General features: G+C 42.2%; 1 protein-coding gene across 4 annotated transcripts; it reads right to left on the reverse strand.

Annotated features, from left to right (window-relative positions):
• Positions 1-3,724: 3,724 nt before the first annotated feature.
• LOC110486212 (glycylpeptide N-tetradecanoyltransferase 1) lies at positions 3,725-20,418 on the reverse strand. 4 transcript variants are annotated; one of them, XM_021557645.2, is made up of 12 exons: positions 20,261-20,418; positions 14,327-14,435; positions 13,925-14,069; positions 8,015-8,133; positions 7,739-7,830; positions 7,412-7,528; positions 7,053-7,223; positions 6,839-6,947; positions 6,511-6,681; positions 6,070-6,237; positions 5,244-5,381; positions 3,725-4,942 (listed from the first exon to the last, which is right to left on the reverse strand). In XM_021557645.2, the coding sequence occupies exons 1-12, from the start codon at positions 20,368-20,370 to the stop codon at positions 4,922-4,924; spliced, it is 1,470 nt and encodes a 489-aa protein (XP_021413320.1). In that variant the 5' UTR covers positions 20,371-20,418; the 3' UTR covers positions 3,725-4,921. The 4 variants fall into 4 exon arrangements, with proteins under 4 accessions (XP_021413320.1, XP_021413318.1, XP_021413319.1 ...); XM_021557643.2 differs by having other exon boundaries at positions 14,321-14,435; XM_021557644.2 differs by having other exon boundaries at positions 14,327-14,438; positions 20,261-20,410.
• Positions 20,419-20,847: the final 429 nt, after the last annotated feature.

Raw genomic sequence — 20,847 nt, forward strand, 5'->3', positions numbered from 1 at the left:
CTCAAAGGCTTGGAGTAACCCTGGATTGTAAAACTGTCATGGTCAAAACATATTGATACAACAGTAACTAAGATGGGGAGAGGTCTGTCCATAATAAAGAATTGCTCTGCCTTCTTAACAGCACTATCAACGAGGCAGGTCATACAGGCCCTAGTTTTGTCGCACCTGGACTACTGTTCAGTCGTGTGGTCAGGTGCAAGAAAGAGGGAACAGGGCGGCACAGCTGGCCCTTGGATGCACACAGAGGACTAACAATAATCTGCATGTCAATCTGTCCTGGCACAAAGTGGAGGAGAGATTGACTTCATCACTACTTGTATTTGTGAGCGGTATTAACTTGAATGCACCAAGCTGTCTGTTTGAACTACTGGCACACAGCTCAGACACCCATTCATACCCCAAAAGACATGCCACCAGAGGTCTCTCCACAGTCCAAGTCCAGAACAGAATATGGCAGACGCACAGTACTACATAGAGCCATGACTACATGGAACTCTATTCCTCATCAAGTAACTCATGCAAGCAGTAAAATTAGATTAAAAAAACAAACAAATACACCTTATGGAACAGCGGGGACTGTGAAGCAACACAAACGATAACATATGCACTATACACACACAAACATGGATTTTGTGTTGTAGATATGTGCTAGTGGAGTAGGGGCCTGAAGGGAACACACACTTAGTGTGTTGTGAAATCTGTTGTGAATGTATTGTAATGTTTTTTTTAAAAATGTATAGATGCCTTAGTTTTGCTGGACCAGAGGAAGAGTAGGATCCATAATTTAAAAAAAATAGTAAGAAGAGGGGAGGGGGCCTATTTCTCAGAGCAAAAGAACAATACTATGGATGATGTGCAGATTATAACGTTCATTCCCTGCTCTTGTTGCTGAATGCATCGCCTTTGTTGCCGACTTTGTTTAAAATGTATAAAAATAGCTGTTTGTTTAGGTACCCAAATGAACACTAAGAAATAAATGAAATAATCTTACAGGACACAAGGGAGGGAGAAAACAAATAGACTTACCTTTGTCTGAGCAATTACTAACTGGTTTTATATCACACTCCACTGGCAGACTGCCAGGCATAGATTACTTCTCTGAACTGTCAAATACAACATTCAATTGCCCTTAAAATGATGTTCATTAAAGTGACTAGACCATAGTTGAGAGACATGGAGAGGAAACCAGTGATTGATAAGGCCTTCACGCTAGTCGGCAAAACATTTACAACCCATTTTTGAATTTCATTCAATATATTCCATCTAAAACGTGCGACATTGTTTCTTCACGCAATGCTATATTGGTGGAGAATACTCACAGTAATAGGCAAGTATACAGTTGGTCAACAGAAATAAGGCGTAGAGAATGGAGACAGCAACAGCATGTCTTCTTTGCTATCTGTACAATGCAAACAAAATATTAGGTTAAGTATAAATAAGACACGTGTAGGCACATACTGTACATCTTTTACATGAATCCACCCAAGAGTCAAAGACAGGATGCTGGTTGCACTTCCTTCTACGTAGGCCCCCTGGTCTCTCTCTCTCGGGCCTGTTAATATCCATCTCCAGATTGTTACGCTATATGCTGAAGTCCACATCCATCCTTTTCATGATACTGATACAAGGACAACGGTTGGTTGGTGAGGAAGGTAGGATTGCTTCATAACTGAGAGGAAGGGGGGGGGGGGGGGAGAAATTGTTTTTACCACACTACAATCACATCATCATTGATATTTTTCACCATGTCCTTATTAGGAATGATTCTCATGTCGTAGTAATGTGTTCTAACCATCTAATTTATTAAAAAACCTAAAGATATTGTAAAGACAATTTAAAGGGAACCTGATGATTTTTAGGTCTGTGGATCGTGATAACTAACAATGAGGGAATGCATTTATATTTTCAACTTTGTTATCCGTATTTTTTTTATAAATGTATATCCGGTCAACTCTTACACATTTGATATTTGTTCAGTTTCAACAGATCAGGTGAAACAGTCAGAGAGAAAAAGATCCAAGTTGAAAAAGGCCATAACATAACATACCTGCATAGTAATATATCGTCTCAATAGGTCCTCTTTCTTCTTTATGCAGCTTATCTTGATCTAATCGGGATGTCAAGATGCCAAACCAGTCTTATCTGAGAGTTGCAGGTACAGTTTAATCTCAAGCCTAAACCAATAATCTTCAGAAAGATAGTGGTATAGTTGTCTGGGAACCATTCTCAGTAAGAACCTAAAACAGGAGGTCACGGTGGGTAAGGTAGTGATGAAAATAACGTGGCATAGCAAGGAGACAAGTTATAGTATACACAAGTTGGCCTCACAAATAATTAATAATATACAAAAGTTAAAGAATCTGTGGTTTTAGTGATTGGCTTGGGTGTATGCTGCACTATCACCACATAGCAAAAGACCGACAATTACTAAATAAAGTAAGATAGATGGCAAAGTCTTTAAAATCAGAGGAAATTATGCATATAGTGGTGGAATTGGAGTGTGTAGTGCCTTACAAATGGTATATCTCCATGAGAGGTCAATTAGATCACGTTTGTGCATGACACTAGGGACACAATTCTGTTTTGTTGATCAAATACGCACCAAACAAAAATAAACCCAACATGTAAAGTGTCCTGTTTCATGAGTTGAATTAAAATATCCCAGAAATGTTCCATAAGCACAAAAAAAATGACTTCTCTCAAATGTGTTTACATTCCTGTTAGGGGGCATTTCTCCTTTGCCAAGATAATCCATCCAGCTAAGAGGTGTGGCATATCAAGAAGCCGATTAAACAACATGATCATTACACAGGTGCACCTTGCGCTGGGGACAAAAGGCCACTAAAATGTGCAGTATTGTCACACAATGCCACAGATGTCTCATTGGCATGCTGACTGCAGGAATGTCCACCAGAACTGTTGCCAGAGAATTGTATATTTATTTCTCTACCTTAAGCCTCCAATGTCGTTTTAGAGAATTTGGCAGTACGTCCAACCAGCCTCACAACTGCAGGCCACGTGTAATGGTATCGTGTGGGTGAGTGGTTTGGTGATGTCAGAGTGCCCCATGGTGGGGGTGGGGTTATGGTATGGGCAGGCATAAGCTACTGACAAAGAACACAAATGCATTTTATCGATGGCAATTTGAATGAACAAAAATACCATAAGATCCTGAGGCCCATTTTTTTTTTTTTTAGGTATCTGTGACAAACAGTTGCATATCTGTATTCCCAGTCATGTGAAATCCATAGATTAGGGCCTACTGAATTTATTTCAATTGACTGATTTTCTTATATGAACTGTAACTCAGTAATATCAATGAAATTGTTGCATGTTGCATTCATACTTTTGTTCAGTATACATCCATTTTGGAAACTGGTGCAGTGACTAGAAAAATGATTGTAGCCTGCAACCATTTGAGCCAACTCAAAAACATCTCTTAAGTTTAGTAAAGGGAGATATTTAAACCCACTTCCCACTTTATGTTAAATTCCTTTGAATGTTATAACCTTTATGTCTGCACCAAAATAACAAACTCAAACGGCTCATGGGAAATTATTTACAGAACAAATACAAGTATAACAAGAATCCAAATGAATTGTTTTGACTGATTTTGGAGTCACACCTCTTAAGTACCCCACAAAGGGGTGATGGGTAAGGCAGAAGTAACCCAGTGAATATCCTCATGATAAACTAAAGGATAGAAATCACCTGAGAGCAACCATTACAAAACCTCACAGCAACTTCTATATTTTATTTTGCACAAAAAAATCCCCCGCATCTTCACATTTGTTTTCCTGCATCATAAAACCACGAGACCCGTTTTTCATTTCGGTTTGCATCCCATCCAACACTCTACATAAAAACAAAAAGTTTACTTGGGGTGTTACCCAGCCCCCCTCCCTGGCCCAGGTCCCCAAAATCCTTGACAGTTTTGATTCTCAATTTCAGAGGTGTTATACCCACAAACAGTATCCAGTCCCTTCCGTGCCCCCTCTCAGCAGCCCCCACCCAACCATTCCCCTACTCCAGATATCTGCTCTCCCCGGCCGCAACGGGAAAAAAAGTCCAAACTACTCCAAATTGTTAAGTTCTTGTTGACAGCTATTCCATTTAACGGTCATCGTTGTATTTTCTTCTGAACAGGGCTTTTCTGAATGGGTCACAGCAGTTAGTACAGATGGGACAAAAAATATATTAATAAAAAAATAAAAATATGAAGGACAAAACCCCTCAGTCAGCTGTGTACAGAGTCAACTCTAGAACGCATACAGTGAGGAAAATTGAGGGGTTGATAGTAAATCTGCAGGTTCAAGCCTCAATAGCGAGAGAAGAAAAAAAAACTGACAGAAGCCCTTGTCTTGTTTCCACTTTGGATATTAATTTCCTTATTTTTTTGTTTGTTTAGTTGTTCTTCCTTTTGAAATGTTTTTGATTTTTAGAGAGAAATCTAAACACTTTACTTTGGGGATGATGAGATGCGTTTCGAAAAAGCTCATCGCAGACATGAAGAAAAAGAAAATGTTAGCATCGAGTGAGTATGTGTTAGTATAATTTTCCTGTCATGTCTGTCTTACTGTACATGTATGTTGTGTCGTTACGTGTGTGTTATATAGCGAATTGTGCAGTGTGTGTATAAGATATCTGGTACAATCATGACAGACTTCAGTTGGGATGGTAACTAAAATGGCTTAAGGTCCATGTGACGGGAGGGAGAGAGAGCGTGGAGTGTGGAGAAGGACCAACTCCCCCGACTCCCTGCCTGGCAGCGGTAGTGCAGGTCAAAGTTCAAAAGTCAAGAAATAAAAATGGGCAGTGGGTTCTCTTTCCAGGAAGTCCATCGGTCCATCTATCAGGTGGTCAGTGCGGTCTCCTGGCCTAACTGTGACGCCCAGGGGAAGGGGGGGGGTGAAGAGAGATGTCACTGTAGTACTAAGCCAACCTGTGAACCATAGAAAAAGGAAGCTTATGATAGTTTCACCAGAAGTTAAAATGAGAACCCACATGATGACATCTGTGAGGCCTGTATACTTCTCTGCCTGGCTTATCTGCGATAGCAAGATAATTCCCTCCTTCATAACACTCCTTCTGTACCAGAAAAAAACAACTACAACCTAGGTATCACAAAGCACTGTTTCATGATATTACCATGAATCATTTATATCAATGTGAAAAAGAGTCATCACTCCAGGAACTGACTGAACTATCAGTAAATATGAACTATGGGCAGCATCATGACGCACCTTCTCTGATCCCATGCTAGGACACTTCCAATTGTACAGATAATACTGTAGATTCCCGTCTCCGATGCCAAACTTGAGCTTCTCCAGGAAAGTCTTATTCTCCATCAGGTCCAGTGCATTGAAAACGTCAAAGCCTTTCTGGATATTGACAATAGATATGGATGAGCGAGGGGGATATGGAGAGAGATGGGGGAAAGGGATTGAGTTAAAGACAAACTATTCACTGAGTATACAAAACACTTGCTCTTTCCATGACAGACTGACCAGATGAATGCTATGATCCCTTATTGATGTCCCTTGTTATATCCACTTCAAATCGGTGTAGATGAAGGGGAGGAGACAGAGGATTTAAAGTTGAGACAACTAAGATATGGATTGTGTATGTGTGCCATTCAGAGGGTGAATGAGCAAGACAAAATATTTAAGTGCCTTTGAACGGGGTATGGTAGTAGGTAACATGCAGCTGTATTGCAGTTCTTGACACACACTGGTGCGCATTTTTCACGCTCAACAGTTTCCCGTGTGTATTAAGCATGGGTCCACCACCCAAATGACATCCAACCAACTTGACACAACTGTGGGAAGTATTGGAGTCAACATGGGCCAGCATCCCTGTGGAACACATTCGACACCTTGTAGAGTCGATGGCCCGACAAATTGAGGCTGTTCTGAGAGCAAAGAAAGTGGGGGTGCAACTCAATATTAGGAAAGTGTTCCTAATGTTTGGTTTACTCAGTGTAAACAGTCCATATTTGACCTGGTACCCAAATCCAACTCCCATTTGACCTCCGACCCCCAGCCGCCTGAACCAAGAGAACCAACTCACCGATTTGGCCAGAATGAGTGCGTCAGACATCAGGTCCAGCAGGGTGGTGGTGGTGTGCACGTTGTAGAAGGAGTAGGCTGCCTTGAGGCTGCGGTGCACTGGATGGTTCATGATAGTAGAGGGGAGCGTGTAGAAGCTCAGGAAGTCCGTCACCTTGCCCCCAGAGGTCTGCCACAGGGAGGGAAGACACATCCTCCAACTTTACATTCACTCCCATTTTAGGTGTGTGTGAAATGCATTTCCAGAGCTCTGAAGGTGACATAAGGTGAACAATGTTGTCTAGAAGTAGAAGAGTCTACAAAGTGTACCTGGATAGGTGTCCATATATGGTCATGTGTAACGGTCTCCTAAGTGTATACCATTTACTAGGTGTGTAAGGGTGTTGCAATGTGTACTGTTATGGGTGTCTATGGTAGTGTACATTTTAACAGTGGTACTGACCACGACCAGGTAGGTGTCGATTATGTTCTCCTGGGGCAGCAGCCAGTGCTCCACCTCCTCGGGGCTCATGACCGGGGCCAGGTGGAACTGGCTCAGGTACTCCAGGAGCAGGCGATGCACCGCCGGAACATCCTTCCTGGTCATTGGCCGCAAGCCAGAGGTCTTTGGTGCCTGGAGAGAAGGAGACGGAAGGTCACGGTAACCTCTTTCAATGGAGAGTTTCACGTCAACACAATAGACATTTCAGATAGAGGCATCGGGTGACGGCTGGGCGGCCGGGTGTTGTGCAGAGGATAGCCTCTAGATGGCGCTTTGCTCACGGACTCACCTCATTCAGACGGTACAGCTTCATGGTGCGTTGCATAGTCATGTTCCGGCTCAGGTGAGAGAACTTCACCTCGATCAACTTGCGTGGGTTCAGGGAGCGATGCCAGTACCTATACAGACGATAACACTTTTCGCTTACTTTGTTTTTACAAGCATTTGAATTTGGTTGGATGGGTATCTGTCTGGTGTGGTTGGTGTGTCTCTCAGTGACCCACCTGCAGGTGCCCACAGGTTTGGGCAGTACCACACCAGCGGTGTAGACAGCCTGGAAGATGCCCTTCAGGTTGACCCGTCTGGTGATCTCTCGGATCAGGACTGGCGCTACCCGCTTGGAGCGCAGCTTCTTGTGGACGCACAGGAAGTTGATCTCCACCATCTTCTTATCTCTAAATGACAAAAGCAGTCTAAAGTGAGTAAGGCCTCCTTTTAATGTCCAACTTCTTACAGCAAATTAACACAGGAAATTATAATCAAGAAGAAAATATTACATTCCTATTGTTAGCTACATTAAAATACTACAGAGTTTGGGAGTAATAAAAGTGTGTGAACAAGAGCATGATGCATATTCACTGACTGGTCATAGATGCGAATGTTGGCAGGGATGGCACTGATGAAGCCCACCAGCTTCTGGTTGGAGTTCACCCTCACCCCACAATGCCACTGGGGCAGCCAGCCTGGGGGACGCAGAGCCCTGAGGGAGAGAGACGTTACAATTGCAGGTCAGTTCCCAACTACGATACAGAACACAAGGGCCAAGTTTTTGCTGGTCAGAAAACAACTCCTGCCTTTAAAAGATAACACATCTAACATGAGAGAGAGAGAGATCTATTGAAAGAGATGTGTTACATGAATGAGACACGCTGAGTAACAAAGGTGACGTAGCTTAGTAATAAAGAGTTACCAGAGCAGGAACTCTGGGGAGTAGTCGAAGCGGAACATGTTGTCATCATCCTCCACGTAGTTCTCATTGAGCAGAGTGTACAGCTCCTTCAGCTAAGAGGAGGAAGAGGAAGAGACTGAGCCACGACTGGAAGGTCTAGGGTTAAATTAAGTAGGGTAAAGTGGGGTCAGCTGATGGAATAACCACAACCAAAAGTGAAGTATTTTGATTGCTATCGCTATATTGTTTTTGGGACACTCAGTCTGGGATGGAGGGGTTGCAGAGGAGCCTCCTCACCACAGCAGCGTCACCCAGGTCCAAGGCGTCCCACGTGAAGCCTGGAGGAAGGCTGTAGGGCTCCTCCCGGATGTTGTCTTTGTCAGGCTCGATGGAACCATGCGATGTCACCATCTCCCCTAAGGTAAACAACAAAACGCAATGTAAGAGGATAATAGCAATCTGCATATTCAACGCAAATATACAAAGCATAATATATATTTTATTTAACTAGGCAGGTCAGTTAAGAACAAAGTTTTATTTTACAATGGCGGCCTACCCCGGCCAAACCCTCCCTTAATCCGGACGACGCTGGCCAATTGTGTGCAGTCCTGTGACTACCGATGACGGTCAGTTGTGACACAGCCCGGGATCGAACCAGGGTCTGTAATGATGCCTCTAGCACTGAGATGCAGTGCCTTGGAGCGCAGCGCCACTTGGGAGCCATCATAGTAGGTTTAATCCAAAAACAAAGAGGCCAATTGGACTATTCATATCAAATCTCCTCAAATCACTACTACTTTTGAGAAGGAAAAAAAAGAATGCGCCTATTTTAACAATTCATTTATGTGACATTGCTACACAGAGCGAGTAATTATTTAAGAAACAAATCTTAGGTGAATTTTAACAATGAAAAGCCTGTCTAAAAATGTAATTAATATACACTGAACATAAATATAAACAAAACATGCAAAGTGTTGGTCCCATGTTTCATGAACTGAAATAAAAGATCCAGAAACGTTTCATATGCACAAAAACCTTCTCGCTCTCAAATGTGCAAATACTCTTTCAAATGTGCAGAAATGTGTTTACATCCCCGTTATTGAGCATCTCTTTTGCCAAGATAATCCATCCACCTGACAGGTGTGGCATATCAATAAACTGATAATCAGCATGATCATTACACAGGTGCACCTTGTGCTGGGGGCAATAAAAGGCCACTAAAATGTGCAGTTTTGTTACACAACACAATGCCACAAATGTCTCAAGTCGAGGGAGCGTGCAATTGGCATGCTGACTGCAGGAATGTCCACCAGAGTGGTTGCCAGAATAATCCATGTTAATGTCTCTATCATAAGTAAAACGCAAAGGTAGAAACCGATGCTATAGTTATAGAATTTTGCAGTTCATTCAATCGGCCTCTCAACCGCAGACCACGTGTAACCACGTCAGCCTAGGACATCCACATCTGGCCTCTTCACCTGCAGAATCATCCGAGACCCCCACCCAGACAGCTGATGAAACTGTGGGTTTGACCAAATAATTTCTGCAAACTGTCAAAGTCTCAGGGAAGCTCATCTGCGTGTTCGTCCTCCTCACCAGTGTCTTCACCTGACTACAGTTCGACATTGTAACCGACTTCAGTGGGGAAATGCTCACCTTCGATGGCCACTGGCAAGCTGGAGAAGGGTGCTCTTCACGGATGAATCCCGGTTTCAACTGAACCAAGCAGATGAGGAGTATGGCGTCATGTCGGCGAGCCATTTGCGGATGTCAACGTTGTGAACAGTGCCTCATGGTGGCGGTGGGATTATGGTATGAGCAGGCATAAAGCTACAGACAATGAACAATTGCATTTTAATGATGGCAATTTGAATGCACAGAGATACCGTGACGAGATCCTGAGGCTCATTGTCATGCCATTCGGCCACCATCACATCATGTTGCAGCATGATAATGTTTTAAGGATCTGTACACAATTCCTGGAAGCTGAAAAATGTCCCAATTCTTCCATGGCCTGGAAGAATTCTCACCAGACATGCCACCCATTAAGCATGTTTGGGATGCTCTGGATCAACGTGTACGACAGTGTATTCCAGTTCCCTCCAAAATTCATCAACTTCGCAAAGCCATTGAAGAGGAGCGGGACACCATTCCACAGGCCAATCAACAGCCTGATCTCTATGCGAAGGAGATGTGGCACGGTACGAGGCAAATTGTGGTCACACCAGATACTGACTGGTTCTGGTCCACACCCCTACTTTTTTTTTTTTTAAAGGTATCTGTGACCAACAGAGGCATATCTGTATTCCCAGTCATGTGAAATCCATAGATTAGGGCCTAATACATTTATTTCAATTGACTGATTTCCTTATATGAACTGTAACTCAAACATTTAGAAATTGTTACATGTTGCATATATATACTTTTTTCAGTGTATGTAACATTGCTACACACAAGGATACACCATGACATTTTAAATTCTTAATTCAATAAAAACAACCTTTTCAATGTCTTTTTTATGACGTGCGACCCATAAAATGACAACGTAGCCAACACGGATTTCACACTTCTGTTATTATTGTCAGCCAATCAACGTGGCACTAGCTTCATGTGTAGCAAGCAACATGGAAGATTAGAGATCAATGCGAAATAGAATTCAAATTACAAAATTAAGTTAGCTAAATGAGAAGGCAACACCGAGCAATCATCAGGTAGGTTGTTGTTGTTTATTCTGAATGGAGTTGTTGTAAACAAGGACAGGAAGTGCAGCCAAACAGACTCAATTAGCTTAGGTACAACGCATTAGGAAAGTATTCCGCCCCCTTGACTTTTTCCACATTTTGTTACGTTACAGCTTTATTCTAAAATGGATGAAATGGTTTTGTTTTTTTCATTAATCTACACACAATACCCCATAATGACAAAGCGAAAACAGGTTGAGAAATGTAGATTTTTTTTATCCATTAGTATTCAGACCCTTTGCTATGCGACTCGAAATTGAGCTCTGGTGCATCCTGTTTCCATTGAGCATCCTTGAGATGTTTCTACAACTTGATTGGAGTCCACCTGTGGTAAATTAATTGATTGGACATGATTTGGAAAGGAACACACCACCACATAAGGTCCCACAGTTGACAGTGCATGTCAGAAAAAGAAAAAAAACCATGAAGGAATTGTCCGTAGAGCTCCAAAACAGGATTGTGTCGAGGCACAGATTTGGGCAAGGGTACCAAAAACTGTCTGCAGCAGTGAAGGTCCCCAAGAGCACAGTGGTTAAATGCAAGAAATTTGGAACCACCAAGACTCTTCCTAGAGCTGGCCGCCTGACCAAACTGAGCAATCGGTGGAGAAGGGCCTTGGTCATGGAGGTGACGTGACCAAGAACCCGATGGTTCTTGGTCACGGACAGAGCTACAGAGTTCCTCTGTGGAGATGGGAGAACCTTCCAGATGGACAACCATCCTTGCAGCACTCCACCAATCAGGCCTTTATGGTGGAGTGGCCAGACGGAAACCAAAGCCCATTTGGAGTTTGCTCTCAGACCATGAGAAATAACATTCTCTGGTCTGAAGAAACCAAGTTTGAATTCTTTGGCCTGAATGCCAAGTCTGGAGGAAACCTGGCACCATCCCTACAGGTGGTAGCAGCATCATGCTGTGGGGATGTTTTTCAGCTGCAGGGACTGGGAGACTAGTCAGGTTTGAGGGAAAGATGAACGGAGAAAAGTACAAAGAGATCCTTGATGAAAAACTGCTCCAGAGCGCTCAGGACCTGACTGATGCGAAGGTCCACATTCCCAAAGGACAACACAGGAGTGGCTTCGGGACAAGTCTCTGAATGTCCTTGAGTGGCCCAGCCAGAGCCCGGACTTGAACCCGATCTAACATTTCTGGAGAGACCTGAAAATAGCCGTGCCGCTCCCCACTAAACCTGACAGAGCTTGGGAGGATCTGCAGAGAAGAATGGGAGAAACACCCCAAATACACGTGTGCCAAGATTGTAGTGTCATACCCAAGAAACTTCGAAGCTGTAATCGCTGCCAAAGGTGCTTCAACAAAGTACTATGTAAAGGGTCTGAATACTTATGTAAATGTGATTTCAATTTCTAAAAACCTGGTTTTGCTTCATCGTTATGATGAGGGGGGAAAAGTATTTAATACATTTTAGAATAAGGCTGGAACATAACAAAATCTGAAAAAAGTCAGAGGTCTGAATACTTTCTGAATGCACTGCAGCTCGCTAAGAGTTAGCTGGCTAACATAGCTAGCTCTTCACATCGAATTGATGCAGTCAAGACAGGCACTACCAGATGGAAAGATAGATAACCTATGGCATCTACAAGTTTGTGTAACTAGGGCAAGTGTGTATGGGTACTGTCTCTCTCCTGTGTCAAACGACCCCTGACTATCCGCCGCACTGCTGCATGCAAGCGGAGCGGCACCTCTCTCCCAAGTCGTGCAGGCTGCGAAGCAAGCCAGGTCCCAACTTCAATCATTTATATATATTTTAATATACATTATTTTGCCTAACTGGAAAAATGTCATGATATTACTCGAATAGTGGAATTCCTTCAAATGCTCATCCATAGTGACTAGGGATTAATCTTTTCCTGAAAATCTACCAAGTTTCAACATCGGGAATAATTCAAATTCATCCTGACTCCCGAACTTGTGACACGGTCTGTCAAAAACAATCAACATAGTCGGGTAAATAATGGAGGAGAAAAAAAAACTCGGAGGTGCCCATTTAAAGCATTTAAATCCAAGATATGGTCACTCAGGGTTCTCCCAAAATAAGACTGTCGCTGCGCCACCATGTAAAGATTTCTAAGCGAGTGAAACTGATATTTAGTAATAAGAGTAACTGATCGTCAATGACATCATTTTGAATTGCGAAACAGGCCCTTCATAAATTCAGAGCGTTATGTTCCTGAATTAATTCAGTGCATTTCAGCAGTAGGCCTAGGCTCTCCACACAGAGCGCACCCCGGACGCACAGAGCGCACCCAGGACGCACAGAGCGCACCCAGGACACGCACCCCCCTGACGCGCACCCCGGACGCACAGAGCGCACCCCGAGTAGGCCATAGAGTTGTCAAATCATACAAACTTTAAAAGGCAGTCAAACAAAAGTGAAAAGACCAAAGTCGTTAAGCTTGCTAGATAAATTCAACCAATGACAGGATATCACCCATTTGTCTAAATCGAGTTGATAATTATGCAGATAGCAAATCATGAATAACGGAGATAAAGAAAGGACATTGTTTAAAATACCAAGGTATCTTATCAGGGACCAACTCTGTTTAAAAAAATATCCATATCTACTCTCATACCGTTTGCTGATCATGTGGGACAGGAGTCAGGATTTTGGGTTTCAGTGGAATTGGGATGATAGGACAATAGTCTCGGCTCTATAAGGCTACTATGTGAGTCAATAGATAAATAATAAACCTGATTTAGGCTACATTACTGCAAGCTAAATGTTTCTGATCAGTGATAAATCAGCAAACTAATAAATGAGCTACCACTTCCACTTGTCCAGCCAGAGATCAAATATACATAGAGATACAGTGAAACAAAAGCACAGGCTTTTGGTAGGGAGTAGAACAGGCTACTAAGCGAGTGAAGAGCAAAATCCACTTGTATAACTATGGTGTGTTTTCCTCTCTCTGCTCCTTTTCTAAGGACCAATGGCTGTTTCCTCATCTCTTCACTCCACTTCCACCCGCCTCTGCATTGTTCTCAACACCAGTTTAAATCAATATAGGCTACTGTTTTCTAGAAATCTGGCATTTTTTCGGGTTCATTTAATTTCTGTGACGTCGGACCAGGGCTCGGGTTTTCAGCTCACTGAGCTTGGGTCGGACCAGGATCGAATTTTTAGTTCTGATAAAAAGTCTAAACTGCATTCGGGTCTTGTGTGCAGTTAGGCAGTGTATATTATGCACGAGTTTTGAATTTATGGCGAGTTTGTGTGAAGTGTATATACGCTAGGTTCAAGGCTTCCATGAGACAACCTGTTTGGATGATGAGCAGATTGGCAAAAAAATAAAAAGCACATGCACATGTGTATTTTGTGGAATTGCATTAGTGCGACTTTGGGGGAAAATGTTGTACAGTCCCGGGATCCCGTTTACCTGTGTTAATCCCTAGCAGTCACGACAGTGAGGTTCTGGAGACATTTCGGTACCCCTGCAAAATGTCATACCTAGCTTGGGGACGGGCTGTGTGTCCCAGAACTGGTAGCTGCGTCGGCTTGCCTCCTCCATGGTTTTGGCAGGGCCCTGGCCAACAGAGAACAGTTCAATGGCCTTTTGGATCTCCTGCAGCTTATCAGCAGGCAGCGAGTTCACCTGTGTAGAGAGAGAAAGAGAGTAATGTAGGGTTGAAAAGGAAACAAATTGCCAAATGTAAAACAATCTTCACAGACAATCAAAAACACACCCACTAATCTCCATTCAGTTTTGTAGAGGCTGTTTTCAAAAGTTACAGAACAATAAGTCAATGTCGGTCTTTCTCGAACTCCTCTCTCTCAAAGGAACACAAACAAAGCAAAACCATTTGCCCCAACACTCACTCATGTGGCCTACACACATGTACATACATCTACCTTGCCTAGCGGATCCTCCTCTGCAGGTTCTTTATTTGCCCCAGACTTCTTCTTCTTCTTTTTGTTTTTCTTCTTCTTGGCACCGCTGTCATCTCCCTGGCCCTTGTCACTACCATAGGACAAAAACAAACTCAAATGTAACTAAGACTTTCCATAGGCCAGGAGAATGACAACTGTTTCAGTCCTCTTCATTACCAACCTAGAATACCCAGTATCTTATAAGATATGTTGGAAACAAGCATGTGGTGACCTTTTGTCCCAAATACAGATAACTTACAGTTTATCCCTAAGCTAGTTTAAAGTGGTTGGAGTTATTCCTCCATCCCCTGACCACCAAGGACTCTAGAAGAGCCCCCACCCCGATGCCCATTTCCTGTGCAGGACAGGGAGACAGCAGTATACTTAAAAGAACAGGGGATGATCCCATTAGCGTCCAAGAGGGGAATGAGGCTAGGGACTGGCCTGTATTTGTAACACCAGGACAGATGGTAAAATCACATGACCCCTGGGGGGAGTGCGTGTGGCTATGCGTGTGTGTGTGTGTATGAACGCGTGTGTATGAGGGATGTTAAGGGGACACTGACAGGAACAATAGACGACAAAACATTCAATGGCTTATTCAACAGGCTTCCATTCCAGCAGTAGAGCCTAACTACCATCCAGAACCATTCAACCTTTCATTTAGCGAACTAATGTTAGCTATCAAATATTCATGTTAACTTATTTGGCTACCTAGCAGGGTTCCAGATGCTTGCATACACGCTGACATCAAGCCACACAAGGGCTGTAATCCATACCCAGTTTAAATAGGTTGTTGTTGATTGTTGGCAGAACCAATAGCTTCAATGCAACCAAGAGAGTTTTGAGCATGGTTGCCTCCCAGCTAAACAAATAGCTACATGTCACTATATGGTTAGGTCAACCCCGCAATTTACAGAAGGAATCTTAAGAGCAGTTACTTATATTTTCTTCTGGCAAAATAACGCTCAAGTCGGAGCTCTAGAAAGATGCCTGTGTTTCCGACTTGGAATTCCAAGATGGATGACTGTTCAAAATATTTTTCCCCAGTCGGAGCTCGTTTCCAAATGTCATACCCCCCAAGTTCCCAGTTGTCTTGAATGCATTGAAGTCTGAGATTTCCGGCATCAAATGTATCCCTCATGTCAGACAGCTGTCACCTAGCTTAACTTGGTCATTCCAAATATGCAGTGCTTTTTGGACCTCATAACCTTTGGGGAAAAAACTATATTTTTTTCTGTGCATTCTATCAGAAAAATATTTTTGTCAAACTCAGGCACTTATTTGTTGGGGTGCATTTTCCAACTAACAGGGTGGAACCTAACTGGGTGGAAATTTGAAAGACAAATTAGCCATAGCTCTCTGAGTGAGCAAGATTGAGCTAGTATAATGGTGAACACTTGAACAGGATTTTAACTTCTCTATCAAACATGAAAAGTGGTTAATTTTCTCTATAACTTACGCCATACCCAAACCGGACGCACACAAATGTATTTTGTCCCCCCACACCAAACGCGATCACGACACGCAGGTTGAAATATCAAAAACTCTGAACTGAGTTATATTAATCTAGGGACAGGTTGAAAAGCATAACACATTTATGGCAATTTAGCCAGCTAGCCTGCAGTTGCTAGCTAATTTGTCATAGGGTATAACCGTTGTTATTTTACCTGAAATGCCCAAGGTCCTCTACTCCGACAATTAATCCACAAATAAAACTGTCAACCAAATCATTTCTAGTCATCTCTCCTCCTTCCAGGCTTTATCTTCTTTGGACTTTATATGGCATCTTTAGATTGGCATCTAACTTTCATAATAAAAGGTGGATTACCACGACCGACCGACGTCAGATCATCTTTCAATCACCCAAGTAGGTATAACCAATGAGGCGATGGCACATGGGTATCTACTTCTATAAACCAATGAGGAGATGGGAGAGGCAGGACTCACAAATAGAACCGACATATTTTAGCGCCTGGCAACGCAGACGCTGGTTGGCGCACGCGAGCAGTGTGGGTGCAATGATTGAATAACATGTATGTGTATATTTATTTTGCAATGCGAGCAGTGTGGTCAGCATGTGTGGTCGTCTGACACACTAAAAGATCGGAAAGCTGCCACTGCCATCCCCCTCTTCAAAAGGGATAGACTAGACCCAAACTGTTAGACCTATATCCATCCTGCCCTGCCTTTCTAAGTCTTGGAAAGCCAAGTTAACAAACAGATCACCGACCATTTCGAAACCCACCGTACCTTCTCCACTATGCAATCTGGTTTTCCGAGCTGGTCATAGGTGCACCTCAGCCACGTTCAAGGTCCTAAACGATATCATAACCGCCATTGATAAAAGACAGTACTGTGCAGCCGTCTTCATCGACCGGGCCAAGGCTTTCAACTGTCAATCACCGCATTCTTATCTGCAGACTCAATAGCCTTGGTTTCTCAAATGACTACCTCACCTGGTTCCCCAACTACTTCTCAGACAGAGTTCAGTGTGTCAAATCGAAGGGCCTGTATTCCCGGATCTCTGGCAGTCTCTATGGGGGTGCCACAGGATTCAATTCTCGGGACGACGAATCTTTTCTCTGTATACAGTTGAAGTCGAAAGTTTACATACACCTTAGCCAAATACATTTAAACTCAGTTTTTCACAATTCCTGACATTTAATCCTAGTGAAAATTCCCTGTCTTAGGTCAGTTAGGATCACCACTTTATTTTGAGAATGTGAAATAATTATAATAATAGAGAGAATGATTTAGTTCAGCTTTTATTTCTTTCATCACATTCCCAGTGGGTCAGAAGTTTACATACACTCAATTAGTATTTGGTAGCATTGCCTTTAAATTGTTTAACTTGGGTCAAACGTTTCGAGTAGCCTTCCACAAGCTTACCACAATAATTTGGGTGAATTTTGGCCCATTCCTCCTGACAGAGCTGGTGTAACTGAGTCAGGTTTGTAGGCCTCCTTGCTCGCACACGCTTTTCCAGTTCTACCCACCCATTTTCTATACGATTGAGGTCAGGGCTTTGTGATGGCCACTCCAATACCTTGACTTTGTTGTCCTTAAGCCATTTTGCCACAACTTTGTAAGTATGCTTGGGGTCATTGTCCATTTTCTGAGGTCTTGGCTGATTTCTTTTGATTTTCCCATGATGTCAAGGAAAGAGGCACCAAGTTTGACGGTAGGCCTTGAAAAACATTGACAGGTACACCTCCAATTGACTCAAATTATGTAAATTAGCCTATCAGAAGCTTCTAAAGCCATGACCACATTTTCTGGAATATTCCAAGCTGTTTAAAGGCACAGTCAACTTAGTGTATGTAAACTTCTGACCTACTGGAATTGTGATACAGTGAATTATAAGTGAAATAATCTGTCTGTAAACAATTGTCGGAAAAATTACTTGTGTCATGGACACAGTAGATGTCCTAACCGACTTGCCAAAACTATAGTCTGTTAATAAGACATTTGTGGAGTGGTTGAAAAACGAGTTTTAATGACTCCAACCTAAGTGTATGTAAACTTCCGACTTCAACTGCATATCAATGATGTTGCTCTGGCTGCTGGTGATTCTCTGATCCACCTCTACGCAGACGACACCATTCTGTATACGTCTGGCCCTCTTTTGGACACTGTTAAAAAACCTCCAAACGAGTTTCAACGCCAAACACTCTTTCCGTGGCCTCCAACTGCTCCTAAATGCTAGTAAAACTAAATGCATGCTCTTCAACAGATTGCTGCCCACACCCACCCGCCCGACTAGCATCACGACTCTGAATGGTTCTGACTTAGAATATGTGGAAAACAATAAATACCTAGGTGTCTGGTTAGACTGTAAACTCTCCTTCCAGACTCACATTAAGAATCTCCAATCCAAAATTAAATCTGGAATCGGCTTCCTATTTCGCAACAAAGGATCCTTCACTCATGCTGACACACATACCCTCGTAAAACTGACTATCCAACCGATCCTTGACTTTGGCGATGTCATTTACAAAATAGCCTCCAACACTCTACTCAGCAAATTGGATGTAGTCTATCACAGTGCCATCCGTTTTGTCACCAAAGCCCCATATACTACCCACCACTGCGACCTGTATGCTCTCGTTGGCTGGCCCTCGCTACATATTCGTCATCAAACCCACTGGCTCCAGGTCATCTATAAGTCTTTGCTAGGTAAAGCCCCGCCTTATCTTGGTCACCATAGCAACACCTACCCGTAGCACGGGCTCCAGCAGGTATATTTTACTGGTCATCCCCAAAGCCAACACCTCCTTTGGCTGCCTTTCCTTACAGTTCTCTGCTGCCAATGACTGGAACGAATAGCAAAAATCACTTTAGCTGGAGACATATCTCTCACTAACTTTAAGCATCAGCTGTCAGAGCAGCTTACCGATCACTGCACCTGTACACAGCCCATTTGTAAATAGCCCACCCAACTACCTCATCCCCATATTGTTATTTACTTTTTTTGCACCCCAGTATCTCTACTTGCACATCATTATCTGCACATCTATCACTCTAAACTGTAATAATTTCTCCACTATGGCCCATTTATTGCCTTACCACCCTAATCTTACTACATTTGCACACACTGTAAATAGATTTTTCTATTGTGTTATTGACTGTACGTTTGTTTATCCCATGTGTAACTGTTGTTATTTTTGTCGCACTGCTTTACTTTATCTTGGCCAGGTTGCAGTTGAAATTAGAACTTGTTCTTAACTGGCCTACCTGGTTAAATAAAATATATATTTTTTAAATGTAACAGGGTGGAAATGTATGAGTGGGAAATACAGACTAACAACATGAAACATGGAAAAATAGATACAAATTTGTGTTTATATTGTTGTGCCTTTGCACCAGTTTTCCCACCAAAGAAATGATGCAACTTCCTGAATGTGATGTCATTTTAGAAAGGGGTTGTTTTCTTTAAATGGAGAATTACAACAGACTAACAGGGTGGAAAGTGATATCAAGGACACAAAGAAAAATCTTAAATAAATACAATAACCATGAAAAAAAAAAGGTTATTGACATGAGAATTTAACTAGGGCTATAAAATAATGAAGATTTAAAATATTATTATAAGGCTTATATTTGTCATGTAAGTTGATGAATAATGTTCAAAATTAATAAAATTCCCTTTCAAATGACATAGTTCTGTGTTAAGGTAAAGTACACCTGACCTTATATTGAAAGCTTTTTGGAATTCACATTTTACACTAAATAAGTGACATTTCCTGGGGATAGAAAAGGCACCGCATGGTAGGAATGAGCCAACTATGCTAAAGCATTTAGCACCTATCATGCTGGTGTTACTGTGATGAAAAGACAAGACGATGCATCATTATTTACCTGAATATATTTGTTATTTTTGACAGACAGCGTCAAAAGTTCGGGAGTCAGCTAACTAACAAGTAAACGTCGTAAAAAGGCATAGCTGGCTAGCTAGTTAGCTAACGTTATCAGTTTCGCATTTGACTTAAGACGTATTTAACATTTGGGCGCTGTTCTCTATTCGAAATCAAGTGTTCCAATTTAATATTGTACTACAATCTGATTTGTGTTGGTCTTCACCGCATAATTGTATGTAATTGATCATAATATGGTTCAATTTCTTGTACAGTGACCAATTGTAGTTAGCTAACGTCATGCGATAAAAGCAAAAGGAGGAACAGCATGAAACCCTGCCCAGAACAGGAAAATAACCAATTTAGATCAAATCAGAGCGAAAAGCAGGCAATAAGTAACGTTAAACCGTTATCACCAATCATCCAAAAGAAAGTGGGAGGGATTAGTTGAATTTGGTTTGCTCAAGCCCAGCTGAGTTTAGCTTGCATCGTATCTTTAAAACGAGCGCAATAGCATGACACGTCTTCTATAGTGCTAAAAATAAGTGTGCACCCTTACCCATCATCAAAGTGATGCTCTTCATTTTCGCAATCACTGCAATGTCCATGGTCTTCTTCTACCTCCTCTTCTTTCTCCGGCTTCGGTGCTGTCTCATTCTCATCCGCCATCTTTAACCAGGAAGTGAAAAACCACCGCGTGCATTCAACGCCTCAAAACAACCTGCGATACTATTGGCCGACTGTTGTGGTGCATTCTGGTTCCTGTAGTTATTAATGTGACAGGTTGTGAAATTGAAATATTTTTTATCAGCACTTTCGAAGCAGGCAAATGGATGCATAAGGCTACGTAATGAACATGTCCCTAAACAAGACTGAACCTCAGTTGTCTATTAAACAATGTCACGTAGTTGTGACTCACCCAATGGTTTATATATACACTAGATGACCACTCAGATGTGAGCTATAAATGTAAAAAACTATTTAATTTTAAAAAATTCCTTAAAGTATTGTTTTTAGAAATGACTAATTTTACTGTTTCCACTACAACAACAAAATGCTTAAATACATGTAATTTGGTCCTTAAAATATTTAATTGTTAAACTGTAGAATTACATTCATTCCTAGTGAGGACTGCTCCTTCTGGGG

This window comes from Oncorhynchus mykiss, chromosome 13 (assembly GCF_013265735.2).
Source record: "Oncorhynchus mykiss isolate Arlee chromosome 13, USDA_OmykA_1.1, whole genome shotgun sequence".
Lineage (NCBI taxonomy): Eukaryota > Metazoa > Chordata > Actinopteri > Salmoniformes > Salmonidae > Oncorhynchus > Oncorhynchus mykiss.